The 14205-nt window shown below is 41.7% G+C and overlaps 1 protein-coding gene and 1 long non-coding RNA gene across 6 annotated transcripts in view; one reads left to right on the top strand and one right to left on the bottom strand.

The window, feature by feature from the left end:
* Positions 1–966: 966 nt before the first annotated feature.
* On the bottom strand, positions 967–12948 carry LOC142402739 (uncharacterized). Of its 5 annotated transcripts, none has more exons than XR_012773462.1 (5): positions 11190–11619; positions 6960–7082; positions 6787–6871; positions 2520–2827; positions 967–1881 (listed from the first exon to the last, which is right to left on the bottom strand). It is a non-coding gene; the product is annotated as an uncharacterized LOC142402739 (long non-coding RNA). The 5 variants fall into 5 exon arrangements; XR_012773465.1 differs by lacking the exons at positions 967–1881; positions 11190–11619 and adding exons at positions 12261–12437; positions 12616–12948 and having other exon boundaries at positions 1889–2827; XR_012773464.1 differs by lacking the exon at positions 967–1881 and having other exon boundaries at positions 1889–2827; positions 11516–11641.
* LYSMD3 (LysM domain containing 3) overlaps positions 11668–14205 on the top strand; it is an 8302-nt gene continuing 5764 nt past the window's right edge. The window contains exons 1-2 of the mRNA XM_075488506.1: positions 11668–11803; positions 11956–12240. Of these exons, the coding sequence (XP_075344621.1) occupies positions 11971–12240 (270 nt within the window). The 5' untranslated portion in view covers positions 11668–11803; positions 11956–11970. The remainder of the gene's footprint in view (positions 11804–11955; positions 12241–14205) is intronic.

Raw genomic sequence — 14205 nt, 5'->3', positions numbered from 1 at the left:
AGAGCTCCCATGGGATTTTGTCCATGGTGGTCCTCAACCAGCTGGAAGGTTGTTGGTGATTGACATGGGACACTCCATATGCACTTTTAAGAACTCAGCATGCTGCCCACACAGCACTTTCACCCCTTACAAATGTCAGGGATAAACAATCAGGCCTGGTATTGGACCTACAATAGATCTGGCATTGCACAGAACTATGCCTCCAGGTCAGCCTTAACTTCTCTTTTCAATAAAAGCAGTAAATAAGGTGTACTAAGTACACCCCTCAATTCTTCATTTGTTTGGATTTCCTTTGTTTTTAATTCATTAAAACTCTGCAAGTTAAAAATGGCTCTGCTGCAAGTAAACCCATATTGAAAGCAGCAGCGATAGAATCAATGGACTCGAGTTTGTTTGTTTTGAAATCCTGCCTTTTCCCTTTATTGGCATCATCTGAAAGGAGAGACCAGAGAAGAGGGAGTTAGAAGAAGAAACAAATCCCTGAGAAGGAAAGCAGGACTTAAAGGAGCAAGATGAAAAAAAATCCAAAGGGCTTCAGAAGGGAGTATTTTCTCTTCTTGTTTACATTTTTGTTTCCATTAAGGAAGATTTTTGTGTTGTATGAAGGCCATTTGGTTTTCAATCAGGTATTGCAATCTTAATCTACTAATATTACAAAGCAAAAGTAAATGCTGATAATAAAATTTTCTGAATATCCATAAATGCCACCAAAATTGAGATTTGTTTTCACCTGCGGCATCCAAGCATCAAAATTCTGGGCTAAGCACTTATTTGGATGCAAGTAGCAATCAAGAAGATTCTGAGAGGTTTGAAATTTCAGTCCTGCTTAGATTTCCACATTGCTCTATCCATCACCTTTTCTGGTACATCAGCTGAAGCAGATTGAACTACTCAGAATGAGGAACACTAAGCATGTGCATAGCCCTTTCATAGCTCAATCCTTAATTAAAATACACCAGACACGAGTTACCTTTACTTCTTTCCTGTTTATTAATGCATCACTTCCAATACGACACAACACTTCAAAACCACGTAACATACGTCAGACACTGTTCTGATTAGTTCTAGTGTATAGGCAGAATACTGAGGCTGATCTTGCTTCTCTCTTCACAGAGTAATCAACAAGATACAGATGATTTTCTCACAAGAAATTCACTTGGAGGTTGGTTTTGGTGGTTTTTTTTTTTTTTTTTTTTGGAAAAGTGGAATTTCTTTGAATGATGGTCCATGGTGGTGAGGACTTCTGCAAGACAGACCATTTTTAAGAACATTATAGACCACCACAACCACAATTCTTCCCTGTGCAGCTGTAGTTTGATATTTGATTCCATATAGATACTTGTTTGCTTGGCTGTTGTCTAGGATGCATTCCCCGTGTCTTCTTATTATTTCTTAATGTGATTCACACTGGGGAGCAGATCTAACTGGCAGTGTTGAAAGAAAGAGCAGCTAGAACTACAGAACATGACTTTGGAAGCAAAGTCTTCAGGGAACACTGCTAAAGTCATGCGTTGAAAGAGGGCAGGACCGACCAAGACTCACGCCAAAGAAGTGTGCTCACCTCAGAGCCTGACTAGTCTGTATTACCAGGCTTCTGACCGCTATCCCATAGCAGCTTATGATCAAGCTTGTGTTGTCTGTTCTTCAAAATGTGAAATGAGGTTTCTCATCACTTTCCAGTTGCCATCTAGCTGCACTCTATGGAGACTTCTATCCAGCTACCCCATGCCGAAGAAATGCACAACCACTGTCAGGTATCACCCGATGCCTCTTCAGTAGTACTGGGCACTTGCACTGCTCTCTTTCCTGAACTGCTCCACATCCTTCTTGACAGGCTAGCAATGCTTTAATATTAAAATCTTGATTTTACTGCGCAGTTTCCTGATGAATAAACAAACATATGCAAGAAAGAGCACAAAGTAGACAAATACAAACAGTACTAATAATCTGAGGAGACTGAATGACAAAATATGAGTATTCTGCTTCTGACCCAGGGGTTTATGCCAGACTGGCTGATGTGCTGATGGATGTAGATAAATTTAGGTTTTGATCCTCTATTTTTCAGAGATGTCCAGGATGTAAGAAACCGAAAAGTGAGAACTACCAAGCAGATTGTGCTCTTTTTGAAGGACAAACATTAATTTGTTTATGCTTCCTGTGATCAACTTGGCAAACTTAAACCTTTTTACGGTACAGCTCCTTATTTGTATACTGATAAAGCATACCGATATTAATATTTAAAAAGAGCTTTTAACTGAAAAAATGGAAGTATTCCTATTATCAGGAAAAAAGTAAATGTTCCCTGGCATCTGCTCATGGGAGGTCGATATATTTTAACACACATTAAAGCAGAAATGCTATTCATATAATCATAACCTTTTTATTAGTAAACTTAGCTACACATTTCACAAGACTTTCACAAAAAATGACATGACTTTTGGAAAATGTTAATTTAAATACATTGAAGTGTAAAAAACTGAACAAATTAATAAGAAAATAATTTCTTTGTTTCAACTTACTGCATCTCAGATTCAGTTGATCAAGTTCCAGCGTGCAATTTTGACACAATTTCTGTCATTTTGTGTCATTATAATGACACAAAAGGAATGCCATCTCTGAAGAGATGGTTTGGTCTTACAACATTCAGTTGCTCCTTTCAAACCACAATGGATGCTTACTGGCTTGTAGGTCACATGGAGAAACAGCAAGATGAGAACTTGCCAAGAACTGTCTGCCTGCTCCTCTTGTGCAGTTATGGTTGCTAAACAAAATTGCAGTCTTGTTTCTTCCAACCAAGTGTGTCCAGCTCTTCATTTGCAGCATGTCACTGACAATGTAGATAGTATACAGCAAATCAGAAGCTTTCTCATAAATCAAATTACTGAAAACATGCAACTTCAAAGCATGTCAAGCACTAGACCGTAAATTCAAAAAGAACACTTACCAAAAGTGCATTTTTCTGAAGGTAAAATATAATAAAAATATTAAAAACTCTCCATAATCTCTTGCATCTAGATTGCTCTTAATTTCAAAGTCCTCAAAAAGTATTTCAGACTAATAAAGATAAAAGCAAAAGGGTTCCAGCTCCTGCATACAACTTCACTTGCTTTCCCAATTCACAGATAGGTATCTTGTCTGATTCCTTTTGAATGAGGAAAAAAACTACTTGGAAACACAAATAACTTATGTTTTTCAACTTAAGAGTTGACTCTTCTCTTCCTGAAATTCTTTAAGTGAAACACTGAAGTGTTTACTCATTTGTTGCTTACTTTTCCCCCTTGAGATCAAAGAAATATCACTTGAGTAAATGTGAAATTAAGTACCCACAATAAATGTAAGCTTCCAATGAAAGCTGTAAAGCCAGAATTTCTGTCTCAGAAGTAAGTATCCTCCATGTTTATGAATTTATTTTCCTGGCTGTGGGGAACCCTGGCATCCATCCTTGCTGTAAAATTGTGTCTATAAAGGGGCTCTGGAACACCTCAGCATTCTGATGCTGAGACAGTGATCCTAGGGACTCTCAACCACATAGGGTTTTTTTTTTCCTCTCTAACAGTTACTAATACAGAGGATAGCACATGCTCTTTTCAGAGCTGGTCTGCAAGGGAAGAAGATGCATCTACTCTTGACACATCTGTTTTCAGTTTCATTTACACTTTGTCCTGAACAAAATCTAAGGCCTTCAGGATTTCCTTCTCTTAATGTAATGCTTGATCAGCAACATTTTTCAGCTAATGAAATAACTGTATGCCATTACTTTTTATTAATTTTTTAAATGTGACATCTCTGAACTTACATGTTTATTATCTCCCTCTTCCCTGTGATATCTGAAATTTAAGTACATTAGGTGCAAGGAGATGGAAAATCAAACCGCTTGGTTATGTTATACTGCAAAGCACCCTAAAACAACTGCACATAAAAGTTCTATATTTGATTTATTATTCATTATCTAGGTATTGCAGAAGCCCACCTTGATGTAGTAACATCACCTGATATAAAAATATTCCTAGAAAAACATAACCCATGTAACACTACTATGAAACACACTTTCACATAGCCTTTTAGTTTATGGCATTGCAAATCAAAAGCGAGAGGTGGTTAGACAAGAAATAAAAATGTTCCATGAGAAAGTGATATACGAAGGAGAAAGTACTGAAATCCATTATTAGGGTATACAGTATAAATCAATAAAACCCATATAGTTAAAAATCTGTATAAGATCAGCTAACTTGATCCTTTAAAGTTGTTTCCAGTTTATGCCCACCATGTGTGGTGCTTCCCTGTGGTTTGTTATTTTACTTCAATGGCAGAGGGAGGAAACCAACAAAGCTCAGTAACCATACTGCATAGCACAATGTAACCATGGAAGCATTTGTCCACTTGTCAGAGCCTCTCCAGAACGATTCAGCCATTCATTTCATTGAATCAATATTGAAGCTTTTAAGATTTATTACTTGAGGGTGGAGGAAAACTAATAAAACAAATTCCTTGTTGCTTCCCATTAAACACATCTTGTCACAGTAGGCATATTAATACCTTGTAAACACTTTACTGATGTCATGTGGGCTATGTTACTGTCTCTCCTTATGGAGGGATTACTCGTAATGTATTTGCATTAACATGCCTGATACTCATTGAAAGAACTTAAAGGTTTCTGACACATTCTGCTGTCCCGTATAGAAGCTGAATCGAATAGAAAGACAAAAGTTGTAAGAAAACAGGGGTGGAGGGAATCTGTTTTAAAATTCATGAAAATGCTCCCGTCAAAGAGTTTCTACGTCTACTAGATCACTCTCTTATTTATGTCATAAACTGGACATTGTAATCCTACTTTAAATGCTTGAAAAAGTTGGATGGGATGATTTATTTTACAAGTACTTTCATATTTGTTAAAATATGCTATTGTTATCTAAAACCAACAAAGATAAAGGCAAAACTGAAACCAGTATGTTTTGTATGAAAAACAACCATTTCTTAAGCTCTACACTGATATTCTAGATTACAGATAGATATAGTACATGACAAATTTTTCATTTTTTTTAAATCAACTTTATACTGAAAATTTGAAAGAAAGAATAGCAAGATGTTGACAATTACAGTACCATTACTAATATCAGAAGCAGAAAGTATTAATTCAACAGTTTAATTTACACTTGTATGCCATTATAGGTGAAAATCAAGAGCACCTTAAATACATATTTCAAATATTTATCAATACAGCAGGCTGTGAATGCCATACCTGCTCATATATTAAAAGCTTTTCGAGACTATGAACCAGATCCTTTACCATGAGATAGTCTCCCTGCTCCTGCTCCCACTCCATTCTACTATTCCCTCTCCCTTTTGTAAAAACTGTTCCACATACCCCACCATTCCAGCCACGAGGAGCTTAACACAAAGGATTAAAGTAATGCTAGGATATTCCAGACAACTCCCTCGTTCACCCATAGGCCTCTCTTCATGTGGGAAGAACAGTAGAAGGGTGGAAGAAGAGGCCGCACAGTTGACGGGGTTGTACGGCTGTATTGGGGTCTGAGTAAGGGCACTTTCTCACTCAGTGGAATGACATCAAAGGACTGTTTTACAGTGGAAGCTTTTCTCAGCTGTAGCTGTAGGTAGCTATGTACCAATGTAGGACACATCTGCAGTAAAAACCCATGTGCCAGTGGGCTTGTAACCAAGGAAAGGTCTGTGTCAGTGAAGATGCAACAATACCCAGACAGCTGTGCCACCAGTAAGGGCAAATCATCTGTACCAAGGAGGCCAAAGAAAGCTTCTGCCACAGCTGACGTGCCAATGCTTAAAAAATACCATATAACATTCAACTCCTTCCTCTGGGGAGAAAACTATCAAAATCCTTAAGCTTTTTATTTCCAAAATTAAGAAGAAGAGTTTACTAGAGTGATAAAAAGTCAGTATTCTGCAATCAAGAAAAAAATTTGAATAAGCATGCATCTTGGTGCAATAGTATAGTAAAAATTCAATCAGAAACAAAATAAAAAAATAAATCAGTATAAAGTTATGGAAAAGAGAACAAGGGAGCAGACATGTTAAATTACACTGTATAAATTATAGAAGATTAAAGACATAAGGGAAAACCACTTGGTTGGCAAGACAATGACAAGTTTAATAACTGTATTTTAAATGTCCGTAACAATCAATTCCAAAGATACAAAAGGAAGTTTAGACTATAAATGCAGCCTGACAGCAAACCTAGCCAAAATAACATAAAGGCTGATATGGGATTTCACTTATAAGGGGATAAAAGAAATTAATGGAATAAATATGTGATCTTATACAGATAGTGCAATTTGGTTTAATTCTGCAAGATTATAAATTTGAATGACAGCAATTGTGCTGGTATAACAGAACTGAAGAGTTGGAGGACTTACTTTTTAACATTAAAATTTTTTCACATTACCATATGGTAAAGACATAATGCTATGCTAGTGAGCAGTGCAATGCTGTAAAATGGGTTAAAACCTAGTTGGTAGATCTCAAAAAGCATTCTCCAGTAAGAGATTATGAACAAAATATAAATTTCATTATAAACAAAAGAAAAATTCTTCTATTATGTAGTTCAACAAGGATTACAAATAGATCTGCTGCTCCTCAACACTCTCTCCCTGTAAATACAAAAATCACAACTGGATGTTTGTGGTGTCAGTATTAGCAGAAAGGAAATAACAGTATTACAGTGACATGGCTCATCTGGTCAGCTGGTTCCATTAAAACAAGTCATGTTAACACTGCTGAATACCTTCAAAGCTAAAATATAGTTTATACCTTACAAATGATCTTCTGGATCATTTTCACGTGAAGAAACTAGCAGAGAAGCAGCTCACCGTAAGTGTCCAATGTTATGCTGTGACTGGGAAAAAAAAAACAGAGTTAGTGTCATCTTCAGATACATCAACAGTAGATTAGTGACAAGTACTTGGGGTGGGGGAACCATTTACCTTTGTATGTAGCACTAATGGGGTGGATATTTGAAACTGCACAAAGATCTGGTGTCCACATTTTAAAAACAATGCTGAAACCCACAGAGGATGCAAACAAATCAAATTCCCCAAAACCGGGAGCTAGAGAAAGCAGAGAGCAAAAGTTAACAAGTTCTGAATGTTTAATTCATTAAAAAAAAAAAATTAGGAAAAGACTACAGTGCCAAAATTCCCTCAGAGAAAAAACAAGATGAGCACTGAAAGGGTTCTTTAATTTACTGAGGGGAAACATCAAAAAGTAACAGCTATTCCTGGACTTAACTACAGATTCATCCAGCTAAAAGTGGAAGGAATCTATGACAAACTTTAAAAAAAAAAAAAAAAAAAAAAGAACTTCAGTTATCACACTACAGAAACTCTTATTCATCAGTACAGGTATACGAATAGGAATTCAGAATCTTATAGAAAAATCCATCTGTGGATAATTTGAAATAAATTTTCAAGAGTCTATACTCCATTTTTGCATACGGTCTTTACCGTAACTGAATGGTTTCACTGGTAGATTTTCTTATTCAGAGGATACCTGAGCTGAGCAAAATAAGATGTAAAACAGAAGCAAATACGCAGTTCATTACAGATTTCTGAAAACTAAATATCAAACAACCAATGCACCCTACTGGCTGTGTTATGGAAGGTACACAGCATATTTCTATTATGAATATATATTAAATTTAAACAAAATTAATTAAAAACTAACCAATTCATGCTGAGTAGTCAAAGGGAAGGAGCAAATACATGAAATATGAAATCAGGAAATAAGTCCCAATCCAAAGACAAATTTTCATTTATTCTCATTAAAACCATAACAATACTAAACTAAACAATTAAATTTTGTGGTAATTTTTAACCCATTTTAGAGTGAAGTTGTTGGCATCTTGCTAACTAAAAAGGGTTTCTGCTAGTTTTGAGGATCAAGGCCCAGATTATAACACTTATAGTTAAATGTATGCACGCAAATATTTCCACTGGAGAACAGACTACTCTGCAAGTGCCTGCAGATTTAGCATTATTTGCTTCCTGCGTACTTTTGTAGTTCTTAAATAGCTCCTCTTACCACACCTTGCACATTTTGCAGTCAGACACTGCTTAATAACTTCACACTTCATTTGGACTCCATTGGAGCTGCAGCTCTACCTTGACATTGCTATTTCCTACAATTTTAGTACCATTCCCCAAGTACCAAGCAGGGAAGCAGAGACAAAGGCTGTAATTTATTTCTGTGTGAATCTTTTAATGGTAAGGCATAGCTTATTACATCATTCAAGCAATTAAAATGTACATTTAGATACTTGGCACTAGCTGTCTAAATGTAAGTCTATCCCCATGGTCCCAAATCACAGAATGACTTAAAGACTTACAAAAACAATGGTAGCACATGACATAGATGTAATTTCCAGATTTCCAGACAGAAAGAATTTTTTTTTTTTAATTAAAAAAATCACTAACAAGTTATATCAGCCCTCCAACATTTCCTTTACAGTTCCTTTCTATTAATTCTTTAATATCTTTTTAATATTCCTGTCTGTATACTTAACTTCCTAGCTCTGATCAAGCCACACTAGATATAACATGACCAAGGGGAATGTGGTAGAGATCCCTGCAGTTGCTTTTGGAACACCACAGAGTGATTAACACTGACCTTGTTGCTCATTGAGAATGCACTATTAGGATATGCAAAGTAACTTACACGGGGATGGAGAAAGGCTGTATTCCCATTAGCATTCATGGGAGCTATGCAGCTACAGTCTTGTTCATCAAGTTTGGAATATACCCTTTTGTTATTGATGGGAAAATGTCACTAGTTACAAATGGTTACACACAGGGGTGTAGCAGGGTCAAAGCAAACTCCAATACTTTCTTTCCCCCTCTAAGGCAGAGTGCTGCTTCAGCAGTTCTTTTTTGACCTGATGGTACACCTCTTTAGATAAAAGAAATGGTGAAATTCCCTGCCCTGACCTCTTCTGCAGCCTCACCACCCAAAGATTAAAGAAAACTTCCAAAAGGATATGCCATTAGTGGTGTATGATGGGACAATCATCAGACAGCGCTGTAGGCATCGCTGCCTATGAAGTCTGCCTTCAAACTCCTCTCCAGGTCCACCCACAGCTCTGACGGGTCTCATAAAACAGTCTTTCAACAGCATGAATAGGGTCTGAGTCATCAGTTTCCCAGCTACAGACAACTACAGTTGCTTCATTTCTATTACTGAAAGCTTCCTTTAAAAACCAAAACAAAACTGGTTGGTGCTGCAGATATTCTTTGCCAGATGTGGCATGACACCTCTTAATAGATGGAATTCTCATTCATTAAGTCATAATTACTTTTTGCCAACTTGAGATCCCACGAGAAAACTTAGGGTTCATGGGAAATTAATTCAATTTTGTCACCTTGAATATTGCTGTTGCTGGAAATACAGTTGGTGGAAGATTCAATCTACTTGCATTTTGCTAGCCCCAGAAACACATAAAATCATTCTGGGACCCCTACAAGTATGTTCACGCATTTGTCATGTAATCTGACAACCCAAGCTCGTCTTTGTTGTATAGCGGCTTCTCTGTAAGGCTGTATCTAAGGCCTTCAGTGCTGCTATGTTAATTAGCACAAGCTGCGCATCTGACCCATGATAAAAATAGCAGGTTTATTTCTGAGCAGGCTTTGATTGGGAAGATGCTATGAAACACTCTGAAGAAAAGAAAATATCCCTAGTTAGGCTCTAAATGGTTTAGAAATAGTCTCCTGACTTGTAAGAAACTTTGGTTGGAGAGCATTCCAATTACACTTGGCATCTACAGCAATATTTTAACAAATACAGAATACGAAAGCCTGAAAAACAGCTTCTACTAACTGTGCCCAACCTCCTGCTGGAAGGAAATCCTGTTTACACAGTAGTACTCTTCCATGCTTCTCCGCAAAGGGCAGCAATCAGGCCTGCCTAATCTGGCCAGCTCATATTTTATGCTTACTGCTGACTTCTGAGAATATTTACATTCTTTCATGCAAACTTTCTCTTACTTACAACACGGAAATTCTATGCTCCAGACGGAACACCTATGCTGAAATGTATTGCTTTTCTTGTTGATGCTATTTGGCTAGGGAGTACCTAGACAACCTGAAAAATACTTTAATTTTACCCGATCCATCCCTCATCCATAATAGAGCACTGTTTTAAGGTAGATACTGAAATATATATATTTCGTCTTTAAAATAAGCTGAGACACAAGAACACACTGCACCTTGATAGCTTGTTTTACAATGCCTGGAAATGCAGCTTCAATCTTTTCCAACTTCTGTGGGTGTGAAGTGTGACACTCAATAGAGCTACACAATCGTTAGCTCTTACGTTTATGTCTTGAGACTCAAGTAATTTAGTTTTCAAACCTAAAGTCATAAAAGTATTCTGCCTTTGTTAATGCCAAAGCACATTTCTAACCTCTTTGGTTGTTCAGCAAAGCCTGAAAACATCATATAACAAAAGCTCAAAGATAAAAGGCAAGGAAACTCCTTATTTAAAATTACTTTCTTTTTTTTAAGATTAGATTTAATCTGTTACGGAACCAGACTCGCAACCACATTTGTCTTCAGCCACAATGCAATCATTTGTTCTAATATAATCAGCCTAATCTTAGAGCTGACAGCTTTTCTAAGAAATACTGTACTTGTTCCCGCTGTAATCAAAAACTTCCTTCTAAGGCCGCGTCAGAAGAAACCCACGCTTGATTACACTTACTAGTTAGACTAGCAAGTCTTCCTATGACTGCCTATGGCCTCAGCAACTGCAACAGTGCTGACAGCTAATAGTGAAAATTACTCTGTCGGGGAAGGAAAGCTGAGATATCTACAGGGCTTAATTTATGGCTTCTCTCTTGTGAAAACATACATCAGCATGGGCTCAACACCTGTATCTCTGCAGCACCAGTCCTGAGGAGGGGGGAAAGGCCCGAGGGGATACAAAGAAACTGCCTGGCAACTTCTGAGCGAGCAGCAACGCAGCAAGAGCCAGGCAGGACCAAAACGCACGCAGACTTCGGAGAGGAGCTGCGAGAGGCAAAAAGCGCTCTTAGAGGAGTTCTCTTACTGGCCCAAAACCACGTCAGCTTTGTCCTGAGCAGCCTCCATTCCTCCAGAAACAGGGTCAGTCAGAACGATGTATGAACAGGCGAAGCTCACGGGCGGGCTCCGCACGCCCACCTGCTCTCAACGCGCCTCTCCTCGGCCCTGCTCGGAGCCTCTGTGCCACCCCGGGCGCCGGCGGCAGGCGGGGACGGCCCGGCGCCCGCCACACGGGGCCAAGGGCCCGCCGCTGGAGGCCGGGCGGCCGCCGCAGCCTGCCGCCGAGGGGGGATCCCCTCACAGCCCCGCGGAGAGCGGGGCCGGAGCGCTCCTTTCCTTGCCTTTTGCGCTCCTCTGCCCCTCGCCGTCGGACACGGGCGGTTCGGGGCGGGGAGACAGCTTCACCGCCCGGCCCCCGAGCACGCCGCCTCGGCCTCCAGCGCCGAGCCGCAGAGTTCCCTCACCCGAGGCGGCGACGGCCGGGTCACAGCGCCGCGGCACGCCTCCCCGCGCCGGGGAAGGGGAGCCCTCCCCGCAGGTCCCGAGCGGGGCCCCCCAGCAAGGCGAGGCGGGAGCCCCCCTGAGGGCACCCCCCGAGGGCCGCTGCCCGCCCGCCCTCCCGCCGGCGGCAGCGCCTGGGAGAGAGGCGCGGGCCCTTTAAGGGCGGGCGCGCGGCCGGCGCTGGGGGCGGGGCGGCGCTGCGGACGTGGCGGGCCGGCCGCCATTGCGGTCGCCATGAGGAGCGGCGGCAGGTAGGGCCGCTGCCCGGGGCGGAGCGGGGCGGGGCGGGGCGGGGCGGGGTGGAGCGGGGCGGCGGGGCCGGCCGTCGCCTGGCCGGGAGGGAGCGGGGCGGCGGTGTGGGGATTCCCGGCGGAGGGCGCCACGCCTGCGGTCTGTTCCACAGAGCCACCCGCGGAGAATGGCCGGCAGAGGCGCCGGCTGCGGCCTGCAGCCGCCGGCCGTAGCGCAGCCGCCCGTCAGCGGTCACCTGTACCCCTTCGTGAGCGCTGCGGGCGCGGAGAGCGAGGGGCCGGAGGAGGAGGGCGAGGTGTCGGAGCTGCGGCCGCGGGGCAGGGAGAAGGTCCGGAGGAGCGCGTCGAGGGACAGGCTGGACGATATCGTCCTGCTGACGAAGGATATCCAGGAAGGGGACACGCTGAACGCGATCGCGCTTCAGTATTGCTGCTCGGTAAGTCCGCAGGCGCTTACCGCTTCTTCCTTCGGCCGGGCGGCGGCAGCAGCCGAGGGCCGGCCGTGCCGCGGCGTGGGGCTGGGGCACGGCTCGGTGCGGGCCGCGGCTCTGCCGAGGAGCTGTGCTGGCCCCTCGGTGGGCCGGGTTAACGCGGCTGTTACCGTCCTGCACGGAGGCATGGGGAACGCCGTGCGCTGTAGAAGTAAAAAAATGACGGCAGAGTGTTAGCGTAACAGCGCAGGGTATGCCGGAGTTCCGGTTCCATAGGCTTTTTCACTGGAAGCTAATGTAAGCGTAAGAAAAAAATGTATGGTTTTGCTTGTGGCAGTGTCTCTCAAAGCGTACACGTTATAGTAGAAGTTACACGCTCACACGTGGGCACTTCTGTGAGCGCCGTCTTCGCTGTCAGAGTCAGTGATGAGGAGGGTATTGCTGACCAGCTTCAGGGTTTGCGTGGAGCCGTAATTCCATTAAGGGAGGGGAAGAAAACCCCCACTGTAGTTTTCTTTTAAATTCTGCTAAGTTGCCTAAACATTTATCAGCGCGAGCATGTTGTGCTGTTGGGAGCTCTCGGCTCACATGCCCCGAACGTTCCCTTCTGGTGCTCAGACCTCCGTCCTGCTCCTAGCAAAGAGTTTTTAAATGAGTCTGGTGAATGTCCTTCCTACCGAGCACCCTTGTCTGGCCAGTACTAACTACGGCAGGGGCTTCCGTCTGGGTTGATGGTAGCCTTTGCGTGTATCCAGTCTTAACAGGAAACCAGCTGTGCGTATTGGTGGACTGACTGCTAACTGTGCAGTTTTCAAGAGGTCAAATTCGAAATCCATATTTACAGAAGTCTTGCTGTCATCTAATTCTTCAGACAGAAACAGAATTAGGGGCCTCCTGTCGTGAGCTTAGGTACCAAAGTCTTGACATAACTATTTCATCATCATGACAGACCTTAGCCTCATTAACCAATTCTTGGCTTCAGAACCCACCACAATTAGGCATTTTGAGCAGTCTTACTAGATCAGGCCTCAAATAAGAAATAAAAAACTGAGTTGCACTCTTTCTTGGAAATTCACGGGGAATGTGGAATAGCAGTCCAGGGCTTTAGGCAGAAATCGTAACTTGCATTGTGGTGGAATCCCTAATCACTAGGGTAAATGCTGCATTTGCTAGTCTTTTATACTCATCTGATTTATTCAGTGTGGTACACGTAACAAATACACTGTTAGAGGAACTGAAACGCTTTTTCATGTTACAAGGTTCGTACAGGCAGTATGCACTGATGGCCCTACCTTACTTTTTCTGGCCACATTTGTGTTGTAAGTGGAGCAGTCATAGCCACAAGGATCTCTTGCATACCTGATTTTCTGTCTGTAACTTCTGAGGTAGATGTCCTCCCATTAAGGACAAGAAGGATCTGAACTCAGGTACTGTGCATCTTAAAATGGGCACAATTCCTGTGTGTTTACCAGGTGTTGTAAAAAAGTGCTGATTTTTAAGTACTTCATTATGGTGATGTTTGTGGCTGTGCTGCCTTCCATGTTGAGGGAGTTACTGTCTCAGAATGAAGCTGCTAATTCTCCAATGGCACTTAAATCCTTGCCAACTATTCCACATAGTCTTAAAATCTGAATTTAGTGAGAGCAAAATGGGATTCATTTTGAGCATGAATAGGGAAAGGGGAGAGCTGACTTGATGAGGGAAGATGACAGTTTTAAGTTAGCCTTGGTTTCTGCCTTAGCCCCCAGAAGCAGAATGAGTATCCAAACCACAGCTGTGGCTAGATGAATTGGAAGCTTGTAATTTTTGATATTCCTTACTCAGAAGTTTTAAATTTAATAAGGAACTCTCACTAATTTACTTCATTTGAAAACGCTGAGGTTAAGTCCCATTCCTTTTCACAGAGATAGTTGCTACTGATAGATGAATATACATCAAGTGAATATATATGTGTGAAGTGACTTCCAGTCT

This window comes from Mycteria americana, chromosome Z (genome assembly GCF_035582795.1).
Source record: "Mycteria americana isolate JAX WOST 10 ecotype Jacksonville Zoo and Gardens chromosome Z, USCA_MyAme_1.0, whole genome shotgun sequence".
Classification (NCBI taxonomy): domain Eukaryota; kingdom Metazoa; phylum Chordata; class Aves; order Ciconiiformes; family Ciconiidae; genus Mycteria; species Mycteria americana.
Note: the sequence above shows the minus strand (reverse complement) of the source record. Positions and strands in the feature narration are given on the sequence as shown.